This window comes from Lemur catta, chromosome 2, assembly GCF_020740605.2.
Source record: "Lemur catta isolate mLemCat1 chromosome 2, mLemCat1.pri, whole genome shotgun sequence".
In the NCBI taxonomy this organism is placed as follows: Eukaryota; Metazoa; Chordata; class Mammalia; order Primates; family Lemuridae; genus Lemur; species Lemur catta.
Genome location: NC_059129.1, coordinates 55,388,553 through 55,415,745, shown reverse-complemented (window position 1 = coordinate 55,415,745; position 27,193 = coordinate 55,388,553). Strand labels below are relative to the sequence as shown.

General features: G+C 41.1%; 1 protein-coding gene across 1 annotated transcript in view; it reads left to right on the top strand.

Moving 5' to 3' along the window:
• The window catches only part of TNFRSF21 (TNF receptor superfamily member 21), a 69,690-nt gene extending 43,869 nt beyond the window's left edge, over positions 1-25,821 (top strand). The window contains exons 4-6 of the mRNA XM_045543703.1: positions 4,696-4,961; positions 22,875-23,103; positions 24,398-25,821. Coding sequence (XP_045399659.1) covers positions 4,696-4,961; positions 22,875-23,103; positions 24,398-24,627 — 725 coding nt within the window. The 3' untranslated portion in view covers positions 24,628-25,821. The remainder of the gene's footprint in view (positions 1-4,695; positions 4,962-22,874; positions 23,104-24,397) is intronic.
• Positions 25,822-27,193: the final 1,372 nt, after the last annotated feature.

Here is a 27,193-nt window from a genome sequence, read left to right as displayed (position 1 = left end):
GCACAATTCCAGTGAATAATAACGCTCCTGTACTGCATCACACTCCCTACTGACCACAGTGGGCCACCATTACATGACCTGGTCACCAACCTCTACATGAGATTCCTTACCAATAAAATTAAACACTTAACCATATGTGTTTATAAAGTATATATAAACACGTCTTTTATGTATGTGTTTGTTTTATAAGTACATGTTGTATAGATACCAGGTTTTAGTCTGAAACGTCGGTTCTTGGCACACCCATGGCCAAAGAATGACCAGACACGCCAAAGTTAGGCAAGCACGAAAATGAGGTTTATTGAGGAGAGAAAGATAGGATCATAGAGCAAGAGCAACATATAGATTTACCGAGCATGATACGTATGCCACAGATGACGACTGGACCCATTGTCGCAGCAGGAAAAGAGAATTTGGTTATGGTCTGCGACTTGTTTTATAGTGCCCAGATCGAGACCTCCTCAGAAGTCACCATGGAACCACTTTGATTGGACAGTTGGGAGTTGCATTACTACGCATGCGGGTTGTTGTAGGTCAATTTCTGGACCCTATGGTACCTTTGTTGCTTGGCTGGTGGGCTAGAGAGTCCTCTGCATTCTTTTGCAGCCGGTGCGCTAAGTTGATTGGCAGATTTGTAGGGTATTCCCTCCTCCCCAGGTATGGCAGTCGCTTGGGAGATTAGGGTGGGGCAGGACCAAAATGGGGGTCTTTTTCTCAGGTGGGGCAATTGCACCAAAGCAACAGCACCACTTTTTTCTGGGTCCCTAGGAGACCCAGAATCCCTCGCTATCTACTTGATACTTTAAAAAGGAATAGTAAAATAAATATTAAATAAAGTAATAAAGTAAAGAGAAGACCAATTTCTTCACCACCCGGCTGAGGTAACAGAACTTTGTGAATGCCTGTGAAGTCCCTTCTGTGCAACTTCCCCCTCTTCTCCCCAGAGGTCACCATCTATTGTTTCATTTTGCCTAACGTTTTTTTCTAAACACAGAAGGCTTTCAAGGTCTATAAGATTTTATGTTTCATTGGTGTTGCTTTATTTCCTTGGTGGTAAGCTCTTTCTGTCTTAAAATTTCATAAAGGTTATCAGTCTAGCAAACACAGCCTAACACACAATGACGGCTCAATAAATACTCTTGAAATTTTCCACAGGTTTTTCTTTTTCCTTTCTTGGCGATGGGGTGAGTGCAACAAACTCATGGGCTAGTTCAAACTGGCCTCCTCAGTGGGGTTTTGTGATAATGTGGTAGACTGAAAGGCTGGTATCTCTTGAGGAAGATGTTGGCGACTCCATCTTTGATATATCCACTCTGGCATGGGAGGGGGCGGGAGGGAAGAACGTTGCTAACTCCCATCAGTCTGTGGAGTTGACTCCATGGTTTCATGGTAGGGAAATCTAGTTGAGTGGGAGAATAAGACAGAATCTGATTTGTGGGCCTTAAATTTAGCTTACCGTCAATTTAGTTAAAAAGAAATCTCATCATATCCATTCTTTGTGTTTTTCTTTTTTTCTTTATTTTGTGGCTTAAAAGTATAAATACTGTACTGGGTTTTGGAAGAAGGAGTTGTTCTTAAACTTAAACGTTTAAACTCTGTAATTACTCTATAAAGGTTATGTATTTACATCTGAAATGCATTGAGCCTTAAATTTTCATGCTTAGTATATGGAGCTTTTATAATGATGGGGGTACTTCCAAAAATAAGTTAACTCTATAGAAAATGTTAATCAGCTTATCCCCAAGGGCTAGTGAGTATCTCTATTGTACAAATGAGGAAATGGATATAACAGAGGTTTGCCCAAAGCCACACTGTCATTGGCATTATGAAGATTTAAGCAATGGTCCTGCTTACAAGAAAACGCTGTCATGTTTCATGTAAGACACTATGAGCCTTAGTCAAATTGACTTAAATTAAGATTCAGGGACTAACAAGCCTTTTGGTATTTGGAAGAGTCTATCTCATTAACCACAAAGAGCTGACATGTTCCTTAAAGTTACCTGCGGAGTTTTAAATAGGACATAGGATTTTTGAGGAGTCTATTTGCTTGAAATCAAAAGCTCTGTATCTGACTAAACTTGCTATGAAAACTGAAAAGCAGCTAGTTCAAGTATATTTCATACTGCCAGCGAAAATAGTGTGAGAAGTATAGTAATGACGTAATTTGTGACATTCTACTTTTTTTTTGAAGTTTTTATTTTTTGTGGCATTCTACTTTTATGGTTGACAAGAAAGCAGTCTTCTACTAGGAACTTATTTTTTGAAAACAATTTTCAGGGCATGAATTCAGGGTGTGTATACAGTCTTTCAAATCTCCTGTCTCCATAGGTTTGTGTGCCAGAGTAAGGATTTATGTTGAGGAACCCCAAAGTCCTCCATTTTCAGGGAAACGTTTGTAATTATTATTGTTCTTTTATCAGGCAAAAATTGATAGCTCATTTTATAAATACTTTTCTTAACAACTGATTGGAGCCAAAAAGATTTTTTTTTCCTGGTTAATCTCTAGTTAATTTAAAAATCATAACAGTCAGTTTCTCTTCATTCTCCTCTTTTTCTTTTTTCCCTAAATCTGACTTGGGAACTTAACCCCATTTTTTTAATAGTAAATATTTTTTAAGAAAGATGTTGTTCACTACAACCACTCTGGCTTCAGGGTGTGTGAGTATGGCCTTAGCTAGAGACATGGTATTGATTCAGAGGGCTAACTCGCCTGTTGCGATAAAATACTAGAGCCCTTGCTAGGAGAGTTCTACATGCACCCCACGTATAAACGGTGGCAAAGCCACTGCGTAACTGCAGAGAGAAGATGCTGGAAAGAGGGAGACAGCAAAGCAAGCTACTCAGGGGGAGTCTCACCTGACCAAGGACTGGTGCCAGGTGCTTATCTGGAGGTTTTGGATCCTGAGATTTGATTTTGGCATTTCACCCAAATCATCAGATTTGGGGACCACGGATGCACACTCACTGAGATTATAAGTGACTGATGAGGCAGAATGACAATATATTATATTATTGGGGGCAGATATCTGAGAGAATAAGCAGCCATGGTTGTTTGCTCAAGGTTTTTCCTTCCTCTCAGAAGGTGGCATCCAGTAAACATTTAATAGTAGTTACACATACAGGATTTGGAATAGCCAATTGGTGAGTTGGGTTCAATTTGTGATATTGGGCCAGCAGCCTAACTTTTCTAAGTGTTTTTGGTTTTTTTTTTTGCCTCTTACCTGTGCAATTGGAATGTTAATGCCTCATAAAGATGTTCCATGAGCTAGTACTGTAATACAATACCAGGAAGATAATAGCTATTGTTATTATACTGTCATTTTGGCTGTTGTCTTCATTATAACCATGCAAGTCAATTTAGAAGACTGAATAATGGATCAGAAAATTACTTGTTGAGCATGAATTAGGGCACAAGAAGATTTATGTTCTTAAGGAACACCTCTATTGGGCTGGAACAGCAGGGTATGTCAGTTGACATAAAAGCCATCATTCCCAGAATCAGGACACCCTTTACCTAGACAGTGTTGGGTAAGTTTTAATTTGTAGCTTCCCTTTTTCTAAATTTTATGAAGTCACCACTTTTTTAGTCTGGGAGCCTCTAACTTACTTGGTTACAGTTGTGTTTAGAACAGCAGTTTCCCCTTATCTTTAGTTTCACTTTCCACCATTTCAGTTACCCTCGGTAAACTGTGGTCCAAAAGTATTAAATGGAATATTCCAGAAACAAATAGTTCATAAGTTTTAAATTGCACACCTTTTTGAGTAGTGTAATAAAATCTTGAGCCATCCCACTCTGTCCCATCTGGGATGGGAATCCTCCCTTTGTGCAGTGGATCCAGGCTATACATGCTCCCACCCACTGGCTCAGTAGCCATCTGGACTATCAGATAGATGGGCGGTCCGGGTATCACAGTGCTTGCATTCGAGTAACCTTTATTTTACTTAATAGTGGCCCCAAAGCACAAGAGCAGTGATGCTGACAATTTGATCATGCCAAAGCGCTTCCTTTAGGTGAAAGGGTGAAAGTTCTGGACTAAATAAGGAACGAAAAAAAAATCATATGCTGAGGTTGCCGAGATCTATGGTAACAATGAATCTTTGATCCATGAAATTGTGAAGAAGAAAAAAGAAATTCGTGCACAGTATATATAGGGTTCGGTACCATCTGCGGTTTCAGGCATCCATGAGAGCCTTGGAACTTATCACCCATGGATAAGGGGAGACCACTGTAATAACAAAGGAATCGCTGTGAATACCTTGTTTGGGTTTGCCTTTCAAAACACCTTTTGGGGGTGATTCGTTATACTAATAATTCCATGATTGCTTCTTTTTGTTCCACATTCAGGAAGCGAAGTTTGTATGAGGGTACCCAACTAGTCCCCAGGATAGGCTGAGTGTGCCAAGTGTTTATGAAAGGTAGTTGCATTCCTTTGACATACAGCCATGGGAAAACTTCTAGTTCGACATACACTCATGGGAAAACTTCTTCTAGTTCGTTCATTAAAGCAGAGTGGCCCCGCTACTCAGGAGGCTGAGGTGGGAGGAACTCAGAGCCCACGAGCTGAAGACCCATATGCCTGGACAACATAGCCAGACCTTGTTTCAAAACAAAACAGAAGTAAAGCAGAGTGGCCTTATATAAAGACCTTTCTCTTTTACAAGCCTGCATTTGTTTTTTATTTCTCTCTGGTGTAGGTATTGACATCCTGAAGCTTGTAGCAGCCCAGGTGGGAAGCCAGTGGAAGGATATCTATCAGTTTCTGTGCAATGCCAGCGAGAGGGAGGTTGCTGCTTTCTCCAGCGGGTACACGGCGGACCACGAGAGGGCCTACGCGGCCCTGCAGCACTGGACCATCCGGGGCCCCGAGGCTAGCCTGGCTCAGTTGGTGAGCGCCCTGCGGCAGCACCGCAGAAATGATGTCGTGGAGAAGATTCGTGGGCTGATGGAAGATACCACCCAGGTAATGCAGCTCTGCTCGTGTGCCTTTACCACTAACCTATTGTCCCTGTGCTTTAAATGTTGCCAGGTATATGGGAACAAGGAAAAATAACTGATATTAGGCATCTAGGTACACACACAAACACACCCTACCTTCTAGGAGAGTGGTTCTCAATGGTTGTCCATTAGAATCATCTAGGGATCTAGGGCTGTGGTTCCCAAACCCTGGCTGTGGACTGGCACTCGTCTGTGTCCTGTTTGGAACCGCCCTGTTAGGAACCAGGCTGCACCAACGCCTGAGCTCTGTCCCTCTATACCCCACCCAGGTCCATGGAAAAATTCTCTCCCATGAAACTTCAGAACCAGTCGCAGGTAGCATAGCAGGAGGTGAGCAGTGGGCAAGGGCGAAGCTTTGAAGCTTCATCTGTCGCTCCCCAAGCTGCTCCCCGTCACTCGCACCACCGACTAAGCTTGCTTACCCTGACCCTCTGAAAAATTGTCTTCCATGAAACCAGTTCCTGGTGCCTAAAATGCTGGGGACCTCTGATTCTAGGGAACTTTTTGAAAATTCTGATGCTTGGACCCACCCCCTACAGCAGATCAGTCAAATCAGAATCTCTAGGGGGAGGACTCTAAATCAGTACTTTTAAAAGCTCTCCCAAGTGATCTCGATGTGCAAAGTTGAGAATCATTGTCTTTGGGGCAAATTCTGTGAATAGTTATCAGGCTGCGCAGCCACGTCTATTCATTTGTTAACTAATTTACAATCTCATTTTGCGTAATACATTTTGAACAAAACCAAGAAAAAAGACTTGCCCTCCTCTCCTCTAGAGGATGTTTTTCGCCAGGTGGCTTAGAAAGGCTCCATCTTACCTCCTGAGCATGCAGGTGGTGCTGGCAGCAGTTGGTCACAGGACTGATCCTCTTCCTTGGGTCGTTCAATCCTGTACATCAGGTGGGAACAGGCAGACTGAGGAGTGTGGTTTGTGTATAGTGAATGAGCCCTGGCTTTGGATGGAGCCAAGCAGCACTGGATTTGAATCCCGGCTCTGCCACGTATTGCCTGGGTTACCAAGGCTAAGTTCCTTTAAGTCTCTCTGCCTCTGTTATTTGCATTTGTAAGCCTAGTTTTATAAGGTGAATTAAGACTAGAAATAAAGCATATAAAGTGCCTGACTCATTGAAGGTGTTCTACAAATGGAAGTTAAGATCATGATGTAGCTCATTGTGCTTTGTCTTTAATCATAGTGTATTTCCCTGAAAGGCCATGAATTAAGTAGATTTGAGTATTGAATCATATTTCCCACAGACTTCAATTAAGGTTTTAGAAAGTATTCCCAAAGTAAAGAAAATGCCTCTAAGACTTGATAAAACCCACTCAAGATTTAAAGGGCTATTTTGTCTGTGTTATTATTCTAGTGGTCCAAACTCATTGCCTGAAATAGCTAAATAGAGTTTTGTTTTGTTTTGTTTTGTTTTTATCATATCAACTCAATTTACTATCATTCTGTACCAAATTTTGTATATCAAGGAACTCAATTTTATATACTTGATACTTATACCTAAGTATACTTTATATACTTAAAAAGTCCAAATGCTTTCATCCTTTTATACAGACAGTGTAATACTTCTTCACTGTTGAAGTAAACATTCTTCAGGTGGATCTTTGATCCATATAACTGTTGGGATTAAAATTTATAGGTGCTGATTGACTTTGAAGGTGGTCTTTAAAGCTCTTAGCATATTTTTTAACTTCTTTGAAATGTGGAATTGCAGAAAAAAAAATACTAATAGACCAGTGGTAAACATTCAAAGGCACACACCAGTCTCTTGTGACTTTCTGAGAAATAATTCCCATAAATATTATTCACAACTGAAACTAGGCTTTAAGTAGCTGGATTTTGGGAATGGCAAGGGAGATGTTTACCCTTTAATTAAATAAAATGCCTGCAGTTTGAAAAAAGGGAGACGCGAGGCAGAGCATTTTTGTGCTTTCTTGGATTGTTGGCTTTAAGGAAAGAGTTAGTAGGATGTGTGGCAGACTTGGAGAAGGATTTCGGTATTTGAGAATAAGTCACCTGATCTTGATGATGCCTATAACAAAGGTAACATATGATTGATGCAATGTTAGGATTTGGTTAACCCAAGTCCATGGTGGGCCCATGGGAAAACAGTAGGAGAGTGACTATAAAGGAGAGTGATTCATAACAAAATCATTAGGACAATGAATAAGACAACTAAGCATCTTCTTTCCAAGTGCCAAACTCTTGTACACTTTAATTCTTTCCTTCCTCTTATCTCCTCTGCAATACAAAAAGATTCTAATAATATCTATGTTTTTGTTATTTATTTTTTGAGAAACAATGATGTCACAGGATTGTGATGGAGGCTGAGATGGCAGCATTAAGCTTCTTGTTCCACGTGTTAATAACGTGCATCATTGTCTAGCAACGTTCTGAATGCAGTTCTGACTCTAATTTAATACCCAGTGAGCACGCATTTCTGACTGCCAGTACTTATTACATGTTGTATATCACTAGTGCAAAATGCTTGGGACCAGAAGGGTGTCAGATTTTGGATTTTTTTGGATTTTGGAATATTTGCAAGTCCATAATGGATGTATATCATTAAGGATGGGACCCAAGTCTAAAGATGAAATTCATTTGTGTTTCAGATATACCTTATACACATAACCTGAAGGTAACTTTATACACTATTTTAAATAATGTTTTACATGAAACAAAGTTTGTGTTAAGTACTTACATGTAGGATTTTCCACTTGTGGCATCATATTGGTGCTCAAAAGTTTTAGATTTTGGATTTTTGGATGAGGGATACTTATTCTGTAATCACACTGTATGTCACCACCTGTCCATAGTTTATATCTGAGATCTGTCAAGTCAAACAAGAGAATAAGAAGGCAGGGGAATAACTGAGAATTATTCTTCCCAGCTTACGATGGACTTGAACACCCTGTGTATTATGGTACTGCTGGGATTTGGAATTTTGCCTCAGAGTTAATGGACTCCTAATGTGTAAAATGACTGTGTTTTTTTTTTTTTTTTAATGGCTAATGTTTTTCCCTATTCATGAGCCTGAGAGCACCTATGTTATGTTCCAATCAAAGGATTAGCCCTGGTGTGGCTGTTTGTTACCTCTGTCACGAACAGCTGGTCCATTACTAACAGTGGTGGCTCATTAGCCGTTTTTATATTAAACACATCCAGAGTCTGACTCTATCTGAGCTATGAGGTCTATTTTTCAGCACTCTCTTCTTTCAAGTTCAGTATCCAAACTGAGCCCAGCCTTTCAGAATCATATTTGTTCTTCCCTTCCAGGGCATGAGCATTTGGAAGAAGCAGCAAAGCAGTGGGAGGATAGCTGGAAGTTATCGGGATTTTGCCAAAGCTATTAAAAAACCAAACCAAAAACCCTAATACAGCATTCCAAATTGTATGTTATCTCTTTTTCCATCCTTTCACTTTGATTTTTTTCCTATGTCATTATTTAAAGATTATTTCTTTTAAGGAGCATATATTTAAGATTTTTTCTTAAATCTAGTCTGACAGTTGTTGTCATTTAATTAGAGAATTTCAGTGAGCTTACATTTTTAGCGTAATTACTCATATCTTTGGATTTAGATCTGTCATGTTCTTGTTTGTTTTTTATTTGTCCTGTCTGTTCTCTCTTTTTTCTCTCTCTTTCTTTTCTTGCCTTCTTTTGGAATAATCAAGTATTTTTTATTATTCCATTTTCCCTCCTCTATTAGCTTGTTAGTTACACTTTTTTTACTTTACTTTTAATGGATACCCTAGGGATTATAACATGCATACTTAAATTATGAGAGACATGTTATAAATGTGTCATTTTTTTTACCGTTTTTCACACAATACAACAGCCTTAGAAGACTTTAATCCTATATATCCTTTTTTTTTTTTTTTTTTTTTTGAGTCAGAGTGTCACTCTGTTGCCCGGACTAGAGTGCCGTAGCATCAGCCTAGCTCACAGCAACTTCAAACTCCTGGACTCAAGTGATCCTCCTGCCTCAGCCTCCCAAATAGCTGGGACTACAGGCATGTGCCACCATGCCCGGCTAATTTTTTCTATATATATTTTTAGCTGTCCATATAATTTCTTTCTCTTTTTAGTAGCAACAGGGTCTCGCTCTTGCTCAGGCTGGTCTCGAACTCCTGAGCTCAAACAATCCGCCCACCTCGGCCTCCCAGAGTGCTAGGATTACAGGTGTGAGCCAACGTGCCCGGCCTTCTATATATCCTTGTCTTACGTTTTGATTTTGTTATGAATTTTAATGCTATACATCTAATCCCCCCCAAAGGCATAGTTATTGTGGTTTTATGCAAGATCCAAACAGATTTACCTGCATGCTGGTCTTTTCTGTTCTTCCTACCTGCCTTGCAGCTTCAACTTCTACCTGTGACCATTTTTCTTTTGCCCAAATTATACTTGTCAGTGTAGGCTTTCAGCAATAAACTCTGTTTTCGTTTGTCTGGAGCATACTCACTAAATAAATAAATAGCCTTATTTCACCTTAGTTTTAGAAGGATAGCTGGAAATAAAATATTTGCTTACCAGTTATTTTCTTTCAGTCTAATGCCTGGATTTAAGTTTCCCCTGCTAAACAGCAAAGGAGATGATGTGATTTTATTTTTAAATCTATATTACATAACAAATTCAGTGCGCAATATTATACCCGGCACTTTGGGCAATGCAAAGATGAATAAGGCGAAGTCAGTGCCATCAAGGGAGCTTACAGATGCATGGAAGAAACTAACACATACTTATATAATCTAAGGGAGTAAATCCAAGCCGTAAGGAGGCGTGTGCTGGCCCAGCCAGCCAGCTGGTCAGGCTCCTATCAGAACGTCAGTGCAGAGCTCTGTGCCAGGTTAAAAGTCTGCCATGGCAGTATAATCACTTTGGGGACCCTGAGTGCATTACTTGGCCTCTCTGCCTCAGTTTCTTCCATGAGCAAATGGGAACAACACTAGTGCCTGTCCTGTGGGTTGCTCTGGGAATGAGGTGAGTGTGCCCCCCAGTAAGCACTCGGTAAATGTTTAATAGTTGCTGTTATTTCCAGGGTCTAGTGGCAAGAGGGATGTAAGAATGTTCCCAGCTAGCTCCAACTCATACACAGAATGGACCCTTTAAATCCTGTACCCTGAGGGTCACTTACTGTTGGGTAGGGTAGTGCTCCCAATTCCAAGACTGCTTAAAGTAGGTGGTGGAGCAAGAGGGTTGCCATCTGGGTTCAGTGCCCTGGAACTGGAAATATTTATTCCGTTCTGCCTGAGCTTCTAGGTTGGCTGAGATGTTTTTTTAAGTGAGAAAACAAAGGTGATCGTTATGTGGGAAGATAATGGTTTGATCAGGAAAAGGGAAAGAAAATTGAGCAACTGGTTTCCTTTTCCGTGGTTTATTTCCTCTCCTTTTTTAATTTAGGGCCTTTGTGCGTGCAGAGAGGTTTAATCAACGTAATCTCTACCTTCCCCTTGGGTAAGGTAGGGAGGAGACTCTGTTTCTTTTCCATAGGAAACCCTGAGCCAACACTTTCTCTGAGAATTTCCAGTTTAAAATGGGAATTCAAGGACCTGCCCTTCATGCTCTGTGAGTGGTTATCAGAATTAACTGAGGTGATGATTGGTTAAACTGTAGGATGTACAGAAGTGAGATATTAAAGCAATGCTTAGTGGCTAGGTTCAGAAGTAACTGTGGTTTGAGTTCTGGCATCCCTTCATTGTTTTGTGAAGAAAAAGAGAGGAGAAAGAAATTTTATAGCTACTTAAAAAATGATAATATTAAAAACATCCACAGCCATTTAAAATAATATGAAGTATGACTTTAGCTGTCTGCTTTGACCAGTGAGTCACACATTTGAAGGGCTGATGTTGATCAGGCAGGGGAGTGAGGGTCCGTGTGCTACTTCTTATCCTCCTTCCATAAGGTTGGGTGGATTAAAACTACACTGTAATTGAACAACGCGTGGACCCAGAGTCATGGTTTTGTTGTTGTTGTTGACTTCTATGTAATAGAATGATTCTTTGTCAAGGTGTCTTAATCCTTCCCAGAACCACATAGGAGACCTATGTCTTAGGATGGGGATGCTTGTGCCTGTTCTTTCTCTCTCTGTGTCTCTCCTACAGTAGACTCTGTGTTGGAGACTGGGTGGCCTTGCTCTGTACAATCAACTCGGAGAATCCCAGCAGCTAGAGGAGCACTGGGCCTTCTGTCTTGGTGGTAACAGTGCTCTGGCTTCTGCCGCAGAGGGGACTACAGTTTCCGATTTTCTGCTTACCAGCTGCGGGATGCAGCTGTCCTTATCTGCGGGTCTGACTGAGACCAGCTATTTTCAGAACTGCCATGCAGTGAGGGCATGAAGAAGCAAATACCCTCTGTACATGTAATTGTTGTTGGCTTTTGGACTATTGAAATTACTCCTTTATCTGTAATTTTCCAGTTGGTCGTCTTGTAGAAAAATAGGGATTTTTGTCCTAAGACCTAAGATACTAGCTAAACTTGCATGTATGTAGACCCTGCCCTCTGCTTGGTTACTGCAGTAGAGAGGCCCATTTGAGGTCAAGTGACTTGATTCCTAGGGTGTGACCGCGGGCTCTGGGCGGGGAGGAGAAGAGGACATTATAAAGGGATTACTGACACACATAAGCCCAGGCACACTTACTGATGCTTGTGTTTAAGGTTGTCATTGTGCACAAAGAGGCAATGTCTATAAATAGACTTTAGATTTTAAATGACATTTCTGGCTCTTCTACTTACTATTATATTCCAGGGTTTCATTCAGTTAGTCAACAACCTTTTGTTGAGTACCAGCTGTGTGCCGGGACTAGGCAAAGAAGGGAAGTGTCCGTGGCTTTCAACAGCTCACTCACTGGGGTGGACACAGATGTGCAAATAATTACAATTCAGTGGGATAAGAAAATGTATAATAGAAGTGTGTCTGAGGAACTGTAAGATAGCATCAGAAGGAAGGAGTACCCAACACACCAAAAAATACATAGAAAGCTAAAGCAGATATATATTTGTCCATTTGAAAGTCATTTTTTAAAAACAAATCAGACTGTAGAGTGTTTTCAAGACTGTATTTTGGCCTTCTTCCCTAAGACTCTTCCATTTGGTTTCTGCCTAGGGAGCCCCCACCTGCTTTGTCACATTAAGAGCTTCTCAAACCTTTGACTGTGCACAGAATGTCTGTTTTACTTAGGTCCTTGTTTTGTTTTGTTCAGTAGCGAGGTAGCAAAGGTTTCTTTTTAGAAACCTTTAACTATTCTGCAATATTAAAGGTACAAGAATAAGGTTCCAATGTCCCACTTCATGTCAAGTGCTGAAGATCAAACTTTGAATCTCCAAGAACTAATAAAAGGGACTGACAGATTCAAGCACTGGACTGTGTCCCTCTGAGTGGGGTTTGAATCTTGCTTTTGCCACTCACTGTGTAACCTTGGGGAAGTCCTGTGATGTCTCCAAGCCTCAGTTTCTTTTTCGCTAGCTGCCTTGTAAAGATCTGATAAGAACTAGACATAACGAGTGTCAATTCCCAGTTCTGCCCTTGACCTAGAGTAGGGGGCTTGGTAAATCTTAGCAACTGTTTTCTGTGTTGGAATTTGAATTCTACATTGTCCTTTTTTGACTCGAGAGCAAATGTACTCTGCCTTCAATACATGCACATGAAAGAGAAAGCAAAACAGCATTTGCTGAGTCTCTTGTTGTGTCCCAAACACTGTCTGGGTGCTTTACTTCTGTGCTTATTTAGCAAGCTTCTTGGCCTGAGAGGTACAGGTAGGTATTGTAATTAAGATATATTACGATATTTCATTGCATCCCATGTTGATTGTAAGATGTACCATTAGTTTATGCATTACTGAGAAAGAAATAAAAATACTGCCAGTTAAAGTTGTAAGATATATGCCTATTTCAGAGATGTTAAAATGCAAAAAAATATGCATCATAGAATTAATGAAATATAGTAGTAGTAGAACTTGATGTATACAGAAAAGTCTGGAAAACAGATTTTTAGAGTCCTGATATTGATGTACTCTCTCCTTCCCCAACACACACTCTCTCTCTCTCTTTTATTTATGATTATTGCCTTTAAGGGTGAGATGTTTTAACATAGGCAATTTGTTTAGTAAACATTAGCAGAGCACACATTATCTATTGAACTCTGTACCGGGCATTGAGATACTCAATGAAACCAAACAAAGCACTGAAACAGAGGCTCATCCCTCAAGATGCTGACAGTTTTATAGATAAATATGTGACCCAAACTTTAGAATATGTTCTGTGAGACTGCTATATAGAGCGATTGAAGTATGCTTGTATTTTTTCCTGAGACACAGTGTCTCAACATTCAGAAAAGACGGAGCCTATTAATTGATGGCATTTCCCACCCCTTTAATCCGCATCCTTACTGATGTCCTCAAAAAGGACATTGGGAGCAAATCAGAATCAGTGCTCCATCAATTACCAGTGCTGGAGAGCACATTTTCATTTATTATTTTTTTTTTTAAGCCAAAACAACAATCTGGCTGGATAAAACTTAACAGCTTCCAGTTTGGGTCTAGCTTCTCCACCCTATGTTTGTGAGACTGTCCCTTGATCTGTTATAACCCAAGTGTCATTAGTGAGTATACACTTGCTGATCAGGAATTACATCACGGTCTGCAGTAGGTTTTATTATACACCAGTTAATTGCGACATTTTCATTGCTCAATCCTCACCATTTCCTTGGGAGAGATAAATGTTACTCCTGATTTTTCCAAAAAAAAGACTTTTCACAGAGGAAACTTTGATTTTTCTGCATTTGGACTGAGTCAGGTGACAGGCTGGAATGACCACCAATTAAAATGACTTATCACCAAAAATGTACTAGCAAAACACATGGGGGAAGTTTTTTGTTTTTATAGGTGCAACAGTAGGTGAGGTTCTTCTGAGAATGATATAAATCACAGAAGGCATACAAGAACAATTCAAGTACTTAACAGTAAATATACAAGCCGGAAGGCACCGTGTACAAATCAAACGACAAAATGAGACTGGGGGCAGGTGCGGTGGCTCAGGCCTATAATCCTAGCACTCTGGGAGGCCAAGGCAGGAGGATCGCTCGAGGTCAGGAGTTCGAGACCAGCCTAAGCAAGAGCAAAACCCTGTCTCCACTAAAAATAGAAAGAAATTAGCTGGACAACTAAAAATATATAGAAAAATTAGCCGGGCATGATGGTACATGCCTGTAGTGCCAGCTATTCAGGAGGCTGAGGCAGAAGGATCGCTTGAGCCCAGGAGTTTGAGGTTGCTGTGAGCTAGGCTGACGCCATGGCATTCTACTCAAGGCAACAGAGTGAGACTCTGTCTCAAAACAAAACAAAACAAAACAATAACTGGGGGAAATTGTTTGAAACGTAGGCTTAATTTCCTTAAAAAATAAGATTTTACTAATTAATTAAGAGAAAAATGGTGGGCAGTCTCGCAAACAGGACAGTTCACAGAGAAGGAGATACCGAAGACTTTTAAACAGGTTTTTAACTTCGCAGACGGGCAAAGGACAAAAGGTATAACATTCTTGTGTTGGGAGGGAGCAGGGAAAGAACAGCATCCATTGCTCAAATTAATTAATTAAATTAATCCAGCTCCTATGGAAGGCAACCTGGCAGCATCTACCAAAATCTATGCTGGTAGACCGATGATTCCACTTCTAGGAAGATACCTCGCACATAGTCACATACATTCAGAACGATGCAAGTATGGGTGTATTCATTGTAGTGGCGTTTGTAATAGCAAAAGGTTGGAAGCCACACAAATGCCCTTCACCAGAGAACTGTTATGTAAGCGATGGAACATCCATACAGTGGAACAGAATGCACTTGTCAGAAAGAGTGAGTCAGCGTTCCTGTGCTAACCTCGAGAACTGTTTTTAAGTGGAAAATGGCAAGGTGAAGCACAGTGTGCACATTGTGCCACCATGGTGTAAAAAATATATACACACACACATATATGTGTAATAAAAAACTGAAAAAAAGAAGGGGTAGAGTAGAGAATATATGTACCTATTTATTGGTATAAGAGTAGACTATCTCTCAGACAGTCCACAGGGATTTGGTAACAATGTTTACCACCAGGGAGTGGGAGGGGAACTGAGACCTGGAAGTCAGAGGTACCTCTGGAATTGTGTCCCATGGGTATTGCAATTCAAATGGCATGAATCCAATTAATGGATTTATTAAGCAATACTAATTCAGTTAAATTTGTCCAGTTCGTAAAACCCGAGTCGCAAAGATAAACTTGAGCCTTCTCATGAAATTCAAGGTGTTGAGTTTCCTACGAAATTGCTTTCTATCCTACAGTGTCTTAAGGCAAGCTTTAAAAAGGTTTGTGCAACTTTTTTCTCATGGTTAGAATTGTCCAAAGGCTTTTTTTGGTGGGAAAGATTTCCTAACGGAAGTGTAGGGAAACCCAAGTAATTTCCACCAGAGCATGCCGTTCTGATGGTGCTGAGCTCTTGCAAGGCTTGGCAATATATTCCAGTGTGAGTGGGCTCCAGCTCCGAACCCAGAGCACCCACTTACTCCCTGTCCTCACTTCCTTTTTTTGAGACAGCTAGTCAGTGAGTCAGTGCAGGGCTGCGGCAGCAATACGGTTGATGTCAGCAGCCCGGGCAGCTTTCAGACACACATGCCAGCAGCTGGGCGGGGCCCGCCCTCCCCTCTCCCGCCCTCCGGAGCCAGCTGGTTCTTACCAGCTTTAGCAGCTTTGCTCAGTGCTGTTTGTTGAGGCTTCTTGTGGCTTGTCTCCTGTCCATCCAGAAAAGGAACAGTTCTCTTGCTGAGGGCAAGGATTGGCCATCCACACTTTTACTTAAACATGGTGAATTTATCTAGCCTTTGGGGCTCAATTTTGAAATCAACGCTTAGCAATGATCAGAATTCTTGGGTGACATATATCCCAGAAAATTATAGCCAACTACCCTGATTTGGGTTTGGGGTCTTTAAGGGAGGAGCACACCATGGCTAGCTAACCTAGGCTAACTTTAAATGTCGTTTTTGGTAAGATTGCAGTAGAGACAAAACCCTTTCATTATTCTACCTTTGAATAAATCTGGAGTGAGTGGGGGAGGGTGTTTTTAAAAATAATTCCCCAGGGGTTTTGGCATTTTTTTGGCCAAGTTAATCGGAAATTCACCTGATGGTGAGTGAGTTTGTTCTACAGGCTCTGCTCAGCTTCCAGCTCAACGTTCACTGAGCTGTGCTGCCTCTGGAAGCTGGGTGGGAGTCCCCAGGGAAGCTGAGCGGAGCACCTGGGTGCTCTGCTTCCATCCCGTGATGGCTGATGATCCCAGGGAGCCCTAAACAGCAGAAGACCCTCACTGTCCACTTGCCAGTCAACGATTTAGATTTAAGTGTTAGCTCTGTTCCCTACTTATATAATGAAGCACCTCCCTGCATCGTCTCCTGTGGGCAGGGCTGAGCAGGAGAAGGAAAAAGAAGGAAAGAAAAGAAGAGACTTTCAGAAACCTAGGAAAAGTTTGGGGAATTTTTGCCTTAAGGTTATTTGGTGCTTTATTCTTCTTTTTAGTTTCATTTCATAGCTTTTTAAAATAAGGCTTGTGAAACAAAGAAAAGTTGAGAGCACAGTACAACAAAACTCATAAATCTACCATCTTATTTAAGTTATTCACATTTTGATACATTTGCTTTGTCAGTGTATGTGTATATAGTTCCAGTCCATATTCCTATTTCTAAGACTTTTCCCAAATTACTTATAACTGATAGTCCTGAATCAGCATTTTCCCATTTTCCTCTTAAGTTTTTTCTTTTTGTTTGCAAAATAATTTTGCTGAGTAAATTTGTTTTATTCTTGCCATGACCCCTTACTCCAGGTTGGATATAACAAGAATTCATTTCAGAAGAATAATTTAAAAATCCTTCTCTCCTATCATCTAATGCTTTAAGGAAACCTACCTGTTTATTCTCTCTTTTTTTTTTTTTTTTTGTGCGTGGGCAATGTATTTTTTTTTTTTAAGGGAAAAATCATTACATACAGGTATTCTTCAGTATCTGAACTTAGGAATTGAATAATTTCTAATACATTTTTTGTGATCAGGCTGTTAACCCTCATTATCTGAACCCTCTGTATATCTGAAATCCTAGAGCTGCGTAGATTTGGATAACAAAGCATGCCTTATCATCTGAATACCTGTTCTCTAAACATTGGTACCAGATAGATTCAGATATCAAGAACTACCTATTTGGCAAGAAAGATAGTGCTCTTTTTTTTTTTTTTTTTTTTTTTATAGCCCAATCCTCCATGCCTAGATAGACCTATAAAAGGCCAGGAAATCTAATTTGATCTTGATTATATGGGCAGCTGGAAGAGCATGGGAAACAAGCTAGACTTCATACCATGACCCTTAATAGGTGTAATGTTATATTTATTTGTGACTATTTCTTTTGAGATAAACCTTTAGTAGAAATTGAATTGTTTGTTTCTTTAACCGGTCACTGGTCTGTTGGGATCTGAAATATTTTCAGCAGAAAACAAAGTTGTTGGCTGCAGTTGAAGTGTCTGGTATGTACAGAATCTGTGCTGTTTATCTCAGGGCAGCCATCCAGCTGGAGTCTAAGTCGCCCACCGAGTCACAGGTCCCTGCGGACCCTGCTTCTGGCCCCTTCACTCTGGCCAAGAGGCCAGGGTGACTCCTTGTGGTCATGTGATGGCTTGTAATCAGTTGACAGAGTTTGTCAACTTCCTAAATGCTGTGTGGTCCAGACAGGGAGGTGACAGAGCTCAGGGCTCAAGCAAATAGGGAAACTTTGAAGCTAGATAGACCTAGGCTTGAATCCTAGAGCCACAGTCGCTTCATCTGTAAAATGGGGCTAATACAGTTACCTTAGTAGCAAACGAATTACAGATATTTTATACTGAATTATCTAGCACAGTGCTGGCAATGGCTTATTTCTTAAAGTCTCTTTTTGTTTACTGGATCTCAGTAACAAGCTGGTCAAGTCATAGGGAATAACAATTAGTTTCAATTGGATTTAGCAAATGTGCTTTTAAAAACCATTATTAAAGTGGTAGATATTTTCAGAAGTGTAACATAGAACTCTTCCTTCTAAGCATAGGATGAAGTCTGGAGGGAAAGTCGGACCAGAAGGGTGACTTTTGATTGCAAAGGGCTTTCCTCTGGAGACTATCAGGCATCCTGGCCACATCAGAGGGAAAAGGGCTTGATGGTAGCCAACAGGGTAGTGCCAGGAGCCAAGGGGTTAAGTTGAACCATTTTAGCCAGACTGGTAAGGGGCATCCAGGCTGGGTAATTAATGCTTCATTTCAGGAGGTTACTGATGCATCAAAGTTGTTAATTAGTTTTATGAAAACAGATTGTGTAGCCACAGAGAAATTGTAATTGGGTAGTAATTGAAAATAACTCAGTGGTAAACTTTAGTGGAGTGAACCAGTTGGGGGTAACTTGGGAGAAGAAAGGGAGGTGGGATGGGGGCTGGGGAGGTGAGGAGAGTGAAATAGCAACAGTAAGACAAGGGATAAGGAAGACATAATTTGAACGGAAGGAATTTAGAGGTGACCTAGTCTGACCTTTTTAGTTTGCCAGTGAGGACACAGGTCTGATGAGGGAAGTGGTTTTCCTAAGACCACACAACTAGGTAGTGGTATGTTTGGTCTCTTCCCTTGCAATGATTTTCCAGTATATTCAAGACTTTGATTTTTAGGAGTTGACTGTGGGGAACATGAAATGCATGCTGCAAAGACGGGTGCTGAGGCTGGAGTTCTCACCCCTTCCTGCTTGCGGAGACTACTCAGGAATGCTGCCAGCTCACAGTGGATGCCTCAAAATCTTGTCTCATGTATATACCATCCTGGCCTAGAACAAGGCTTGGAAGGGTTTTCCTTTACCATTCATGGCTCCGCCATACCAGGGGCCATGAAACATTGCAGCCTTCTCCAGGGTGTTATCTCTGGAAAGCCAGTTAGTAGGGAAATGATTTTTTCAGTTAGGTGTTAGAAGTGGAGAATTATTTTTGATCCTGTTTCCAGCTGTAATTTGGTTGAACACCCACAGTGGGTACTTCAGTTTTAGAACTCTGTTTGGGAGTATGGGGTTGGCAAGGACACAGCTGGAAACGGGGAGAGGAGAAGAGGATGGCCCTGGCTCATTCCAGTACAACCCACATACAAGTTGAACCCCTGTTCTCGTGAACACTGCCACGAACCTCAGCAGCCTGGAGACGTTCAGGTCCCCACATTTCAAGCAATACTCTGGTTAGCTAATCCATTTGGATGGTTCCTCGTACTCAGTGGTGGTGGCACTCTGAAAGGAAAACAGGTCAGCAGCAGAGATATAGATGTGACTAAGCCCTTGAGTAAGGTGAACCATTTATCTTTCTTCCCTTATCAGTTTGGACCAATAAATAATCTGAAAGGACTAAGTGTCCTTGCATGGAAACTAATCAGAAGGACATTTGGGACTCATTTGGCCAAAAGAAATTGCATGCTCTTGAAGTTCACACAGTGGAACCAATCTGGTTTCGGTTGTTGGGGGAACTCTCTCCGCATTATCCCTGCCCCATGCTGTGTTGGTCAGCCTCACCGTCTCTACCTCATTTCTCAAGCAAGTCTGCCAAGTTAGCAGGATTACCTCATGGCTATAAAGCAAAAAGAACTGGAATTTTCAAGTTTCTCCAAAGTGGCTTCAAATATCTGGTGGATACGTTTTCTTTGCAGGCCAAGCTTTTCAAGTGGCATTTCTTTTAAGTCTTAATATCTGCCTCACTGCAGTAAGTTGAGGGGGGAGGGGCTGGGGAATGAACACTTTTGTGTCCATGAACATTCAGCAAAGTACAGAGAGGCGCTCAGCCACGTAGATGACCTTCCAACTATCCTGTTTCTTGGCTACTAATGTAAATAAGAGCTGGTGCAGCCACAACGTTTTCAAGTTAGCAGAAGGCAAATATAGTTATCGACGGTGACGGCTTTTAAGAATGACATTTATTGTTTTTCTCCTTATAAAAGTTAATATGTCTTTATAGAGAATTTGGAAAGCTCAAAAAAGTTTAAGAAATAAATTATTTTATTTTGTGACTATTTTGGTAAATCTATGCAAGCTTTTTGATGAAGACCCACTTCCATGGAAATCTGGCTTTCCTGTTCAGAATGTCTTCTCTCTTAGCGTCTGAATCTTACAGGTGTTCTTCATTTGCTATAAACTGAGACTACGGAACCATGAACTTTCAGAATGCTTAGAACAAAGAATTAATTTGTATTCCACATACCCTTATGACCCAATGTTCTGATTAGAGATATCACAGGTCGCATAACGCCTAATAAAGTTGCGCTGTTGCCAACCAGCTCTGATGGATATTGTAGATACTAAGATAAAGGGAGGAAAGAAGTTTCTATGAGCATTTTTTTTTTCCTTTATGGGGAAAATGCAGATAACTTCAGATGAATTTGGAATGCAGCAAGCTACTGTTGTACAAAATGAGAGATACATATACTTAGCAGCGGAGTAGATTTTCTAGAAATATGATTGTCAAATGGTCTCTGCCTTTAGCCAAGCTTATTAGCATGGTGGTGATGCTAACACCATTCTTAGGGGCATTTTCATATTCACCTGACTCATTGTTGATTATAGGAGAGCATCAGTTCAGCATTCTTCCTTTCACAAATTATGTTGGAAATCGTATGTTTAATTTCTACTAATGGAATCTTTTAGCAAAATTGGGAAAAATATTAAGTATTTAAAGTTTTCAAATGAATTCAGGAAATAGGGGGGTGGACGTTTTAGTCTGTTGGCATGTGATTTGTGGGTGGGAATTCCTTTTTTAAGCAAGAACAGTGTACTATATTGACTGACCATGTCTTCCAGTGTAATGTCCCTGAGAACCAGAATGCAGACAAGTGCTCTTTGTCTAATTGAGTGAATAAAAAAAGTGTGTTGGCATGAATGGGCCATGTGCCTTTTCAGGGACAAGGGACACATGCCAGGGCCTGTTGAATTAAAATTATAAAAGCATATCCATAAAATTTGTTTGTAGATCAGAAGAGGACCGCTGGGTATGCAAGTTATCCAAGTCCAAAACTTGCACTGGAAGCAGAAGCAGGGTGTGGGCGGTGGTTCAGAGGAAGAACGGTGTTGAAACATTAGACATGTGCAGTCATCAGTTGTCTTCACAATCTGCAATCAGTTGCAAGAACTTCTCAGGCTTTAAAATTTGTAAAAGAAGCAGTTGTGTTTGCTATGTGCCTTATATAACTATTCAGTGTAATACTTCAAAATGTCAACGTCTTGGTTCAAGAGCTTGAAAACGTTTCTCTTGAAGTGTGTGTGAGTGAAGGGATGAGAGTTCTAAGGAGCGGTGATTAACAGCGTGGGGAGAGGGCTCATCATTCCCCAAACTCTGCTCTGTGTGATCTGGCCAGCTGGCTTCCAGATTTTCATCCATGCCGGAAGAGCCAATAAAAAGATAAAGTCAATTGCTGGGAGAGGCCTCAAGTGCCTGCCAGGGTTCTAAAGCATTTTGTTAAACGAAAGGGCCAAGTAAAGATACCATGCAGGCCTGTTTGACCACTGGCTTTCTGCCCATGGCTGTCTGCCCTCTTCGTGCCTCGGTCATCTCACTTGTCAGATGGGGCCCCATCACCTGTCATTCCGCCCCACCTCCACGGCACACCCTGGTACAAGCCACAGTCAAGCCTTATGTGGCCACGGGAGGGGCATCCTAACCGGTCTCCTTGCTTTGATTCTTGCCCCTTTAAAATCCATTCCTCAGGCACTAGCCAGAGTAGAGTGGTGAAGTTCACTGTCTCCATCTGAAACCACCTTGTTTGTTTGCTTATTTGTTCTTGTCTCCCTGATCCCACCCCCCTCCCCCGAATACATGTGTCACAGTCTCTGCCATACCCTTAGAGCTGCACACTGGCTTCCGGCAGATGCCCCTCACTCTTTCCTCCTAGCCACTTTTGCCTCTGGTGTGCTCTTGTCCTCCTTCGCCGTAGCAGGTTTTCCTGAGCCTCTTTGAAATGGGAGGCGGGAAACCTGGAGGTGAGTTTTAGTTCTGCCACTTGCCTGTCGGCTCTTCATTAAGAAAGTTACTCGACTTCTCCAGGCCTCAGTTTCCTTACCCGTGAAGGGAGGGCGTATCACTCTGTTAGGACTGCAGTAACAAAGTACAACAGACTGGGTGGCTTGAACACCAGAAATTAATTTTCTCACGATTCTGGCGCCTAGAAGCCCCATATCAAAGTGCTGGCAGGGCCGGTGTCTTCTGAGGCCTCTCTCTTCGGCCTCCAGGTGGCCGACTTCCCACCGGCTCTTCACATGGTCTTCCCTCTGCACATCTGTGTCCTCATTTCCTCTTTTTATTAAGGACATCAGTTATCCTGGAGTAGGGCCCATCCTAATGACCTCATTTTACCTTATACCCTCTTTAAAGGCCCTCTCTCCAAATACACTCACATTCCGAGGTACTGGGGGTTAGAGGTTCAGCATACGAATTTTGGAGGATGACACGGTTCTACTCATACCAGAGGGGAATATGCTAGATTACTTCTGAGACTCCTTCCAGCTCTACAAAATTATATTTTAAGTTGGGGATCTTTCTGTGCACACCATGATCAGGTCTGCTCCCCTGTTAAGCTTGGTGCAGATGCTTCCTAATTTTCAGTACTCATACATATCCTCACTTTATTTTTGAAGGGTTTAAAAGTGCATGCGTGTGTGTGTGTGTTTGTGTGTGTGTGTGTCTAGCAACCATATACACAAGTTATGGACAACTGAAATGGAAGAATTTACTAAAGGGCACAAAAAGTGGCATCCGAGGAAGGGGCTTAGAATTTTTTTCCTATATAATTTTTGAAGTACATAGTCAACATTTTCCTCCCCCTCCCACAGCTGGAAACTGACAAACTGGCCCTCCCCATGAGCCCCAGCCCGCTGAGCCCGAGCCCCATCCCCAGCCCCAACACGAAACTCGAGAATTCCACTCTCCTGACGGTGGAGCCGTCCCCGCTGGATAAGAACAAGGGCTTCTTCGTGGACGAGTCAGAGCCCCTTCTCCGCTGTGACTCCACGTCCAGCGGCTCATCGGCGCTGAGCAGGAACGGCTCCTTCATTACCAAAGGTAGGCACGGGCCCGGTGGGCGGGCAGCGCGCACACCTAGGGCCCCCCGAGAGGGGTCCTGGGTTTCTCCCTCGCTGGCGCTGCAGCCCCGCTGCAGCTGAGCCATTCGGATGAGCTGCCCTGGAAGACCTGTCCCGACCTCCAACGTGACGCTGGCCTGAGAGAAGCCTCGCCTTTGGCCAGGGAGGACACGCCTTGGAAATCTGCAAGATCACCCTTTACTATTATGGTGGTGCTGTCACATGTGTGTTTCAGGGAAGGTCTGATACAATGTCGTCCGGCAGGTTTTTTGAAAATTATTTACCAGGCTTGCTGAATGCAAGGATTTAAAAGTATGACCTATCTTGAGAGTCAGAAGGACAGGCTTTAGTGACTTCAGTTGATCCTAAAATTCGCTTTGTTAAACTAGATTGCAAATAAAATTGTAAACATTATGGATGGGTATTTTTGGTAAATAATTTGCCACTTTCAATTTTTAATATCGGGGTAGGGAATTAGTGTACGCTCTGTATTGATGACAGATTTTTTTTTTTTTTTGGTTAGAAATTTCCTAGCTTGGGTAATTCTGGTTATATATAGTGAAAGGGTTATATTTTATGTTAATATTATATTTTATATACTTATAAAATGCATATATTCTACATATTTATAGCTTTTATAGTTTACATATTTATATTAATCTATTTTATACTTATACTTTAGTTTGTACTTTATTTTACATATATTTTAGGGAAAAGTTTTATATGACCCAAGAAGCAATATTTACTTATTTAAGTGCTTTTACTCTCTTAGCAGTTTTGTTTTAAAATACTGCAAAGTAATCAGAAAGTCAGATAAGCAGACTACATTGGCTTGGAATATTTGATCATTTGGAGGGAGTGGGCCTGTGTTTATCTTTGTTTAGTAATGCATTACAGATGGGGAAAATACTAAAGTTTTTTTGGGGGGTGCTGTTTAAATATTTCACTATTCTCCTTCTGAATTCTAGATGAATTTAAAAGTCATTTAAGTCTAGGCAAATGTCACATTAATGACACATCAACAACCCATTCAAGCAGGTCCTTGTCTGGTCTCTTTGAGGCAGATCTTGTTTGCTATCTTATGTGCAATGCAAGTAAAAGCTCTTGTGTGTTTAAAATGTGCCAAAGGCTCACTCACTCACTGTAGGGGGGTTGGGGAATTATAGGGTACGGTAGATGTCACTCTCTAGGATGCCCCTATCCCCCAGCCCGTTGCCACATCCCAGTACAGTTGCCTCACAGCTGTCCCCTTCCCTTCCCTCTCGTCCTTGCAGAAAAGAAGGACACAGTGTTGCGGCAGGTACGCCTGGACCCCTGTGACTTGCAGCCTATCTTTGATGACATGCTGCACATTCTGAATCCTGAGGAGCTGCGGGTGATTGAAGAGATTCCCCAGGCTGAGGACAAACTGGACCGGCTATTCGAGATTATTGGAGTCAAGAGCCAGGAAGCCAGCCAGACCCTCCTGGACTCTGTTTATAGCCATCTTCCTGACCTGTTGTAGAGCATAGGGATATTGCATTCCGGAAATTACTCAGTTTAGTGGCAGGGTGGTTTTTTTGTTTTATTTTGTTTCTGATTTTTATTTTTTTGGAATGTGTGTGTTTGTGTGTGTTTAACAGAGTATATGGCCAGTGTTTGGGTTCTTTTTCTTTTTCCTTTTCTTTTTTTGTTTCTGGGAAGTTAGTTTATAAGGCTTTTCAAGGTATTACCGTTGCAAAATACCCACCACTAATGTTTTTTAAGTTCCATTATTTTCTCTGTTTTGCCTTCTTATGTACTTTAAAAATTGTTCTGTGCACTTTAAATTCACTTAACTTACTATAAATGCAGTGTGACTTTTCTTACACACCAGATTGTGAGGCTCTTAACTTAAAAGTGTAATGACATCTTGTGAATCCTATAAACAGTCTTCATGTCTCTTAACATTCACATCTACTTTTTAAAAAAAAAAATTATTATTACTATTTTTATTATTGTTTTTCCTTTACAAATTGTCTTCAGGATTAAGGAAATTTAAGACCTGTTGAGTTATTGTAATGCAATTAGACTTTGAGTTCTCTTTTTAATGTCTTGTGTAGTTCATGTTCATGGCTGAAACTTGACCACACTGTTGCTGATTGTATGGTTTTCACCTGGACACCGTGCAGAATGCTTGATTACTTGTGCTTCTCTTATGCTAATCTGCTCTGGGCTGGAGAAATGAAATCCTCAAGCCATCAGGACTTGCTATTTAAGTGGCTTCACAACTGGGCCACCACAGAACTTGACATTCATCTTCTAGGGATTGAGCTGTTCTGGAACACATTGCTGCACTTTGGAAAGTCAAAATCAAATGCCAGTGGCACCTTTTCCATAGAGAATTTGCCCAGCTTTGCTTTAAAAGATGTCTTGTTTTTTATACACACGTAGTCAATAGGTCCAGTCTGCCCTCAAGGTCTTGATCTTGGTGGGTTTCTTTCACCATTCAATTACTTTAATTAAAAATGGCTGCAGCTGTAAGAACTCTTGTCTGATACATTTGCAACTATGCTCCCATTTATAAATGTACCCTCTAACGCTCTGTTGCCAGATTCCAATGCAAAGGTAGTGTGGACTCCCTTTGTGTGGGCAGGGTTTGTGGGTAGTGGTGAGGAACCAATATCAGAAAAATGCCTTCAAGTGTACTAATTTATTAATAAATATTAGGTGTTTGTTACTTGAGTAGTTTGAGTGTATTTAATCCTTGAATTTCTTGCCTCGTACATGTGCTTGAGTTATAACTCTTTGATTAGTCTCTTGGAAAAGTTTGTGTATTCTAAAAACCTCAGCCTCTCTAGTTGTCAATCATTCAAATTAGCAAAGGTTTGTGTCTAGAAAGGTACCTCGAGGTACGCAGAGAAAGGCTCTGGTGAAAATTACCAAACATTTCCTAGTCTTTTGGGTTAAACCTGAGGTTCCTATTTTTGACATTGTCCCTATTTCAAGAAATGAGGATTTTGAAGGAAGAGAGGTAGTGGAGAGGTGCGGATAATGACTGCACCTTGGAGTATGTTCTTATGTTCTTACTCATTTCCATCTAGGAAATTTACCACTCCTGGGAGGGTCTTCACAACTGTACAGACTTCGATATGAAACCTCATTGCCCCTGAGTAACTTCAGAGGGCTTTCTTGGCAGAGAGGCAGGGTGAGGTTTTATGTTGGTGGGATATATCATGTCACATTGCATATCATTCATTGCATGTCCCCTTTAGTTTGGGAACTCTGGTTCTACAGAATCCCAGTGATCAGAACCTCAGCAATTTTAAGTTCCTCTTCCAGTGAGAAACCAGAAGTAGATGGTCTGTCTGAACATTTGGTCGCCCACGTCAGCGACATTAAAGGGTTTTTCTGGTTTCAGCCACTTCTATGTGGTTAGTTTCAAGAGAACTATCCTGGTATTTGATTTTACTAATTCTCACACTAGCTTTCCCCTCCTTTTGTCAATAAAAAACAGGAACTCCATCACAAAATAAATGAAACTAGAATGGGTCAGAGATGAGATGGTGGTGAAGGAGACAGATTTTGCTTTTCGGAGGATTTCAGAACTGCCACTAATTTTATGTGGGGGTGAAAACTGTAATGAATGAATGAATCAGCATTATGGTTAAGTTTATAGATTATTTGTAGTTTGGGGATGCTTTTATTAATAACCTACATTTACAAAGATTTATACTTTGCAAACTGCTTTTTATATTACTGCATCTTCACAACTATTCTCTTAAGATAGGTACTATTATTGTGCCCATTTTACAGATTAAAAAATAGGTTTATAAAGGCTAAGGAACTTCAGGCCAGATAGCAAAGTTGTAGAGATGAGACTTGATCCCAGGTCTTCTGACTATCTGAATCCAAGACTGACTGTTTCGTCCTATTCTGGACCAGCAACCAGAAATCCTTTGTCAGCTGAAATTGTGGGCAGAGATCACAGTGATGGAATTTATCTGGGTTATAACCCACACAGGCAGGTTCAAATTGTGAAACTATAGGAATAGGGCAGCATCTATCTATTCATGACCCTGGGAAAGGAACATAGCAGTTGTGGTTAAATG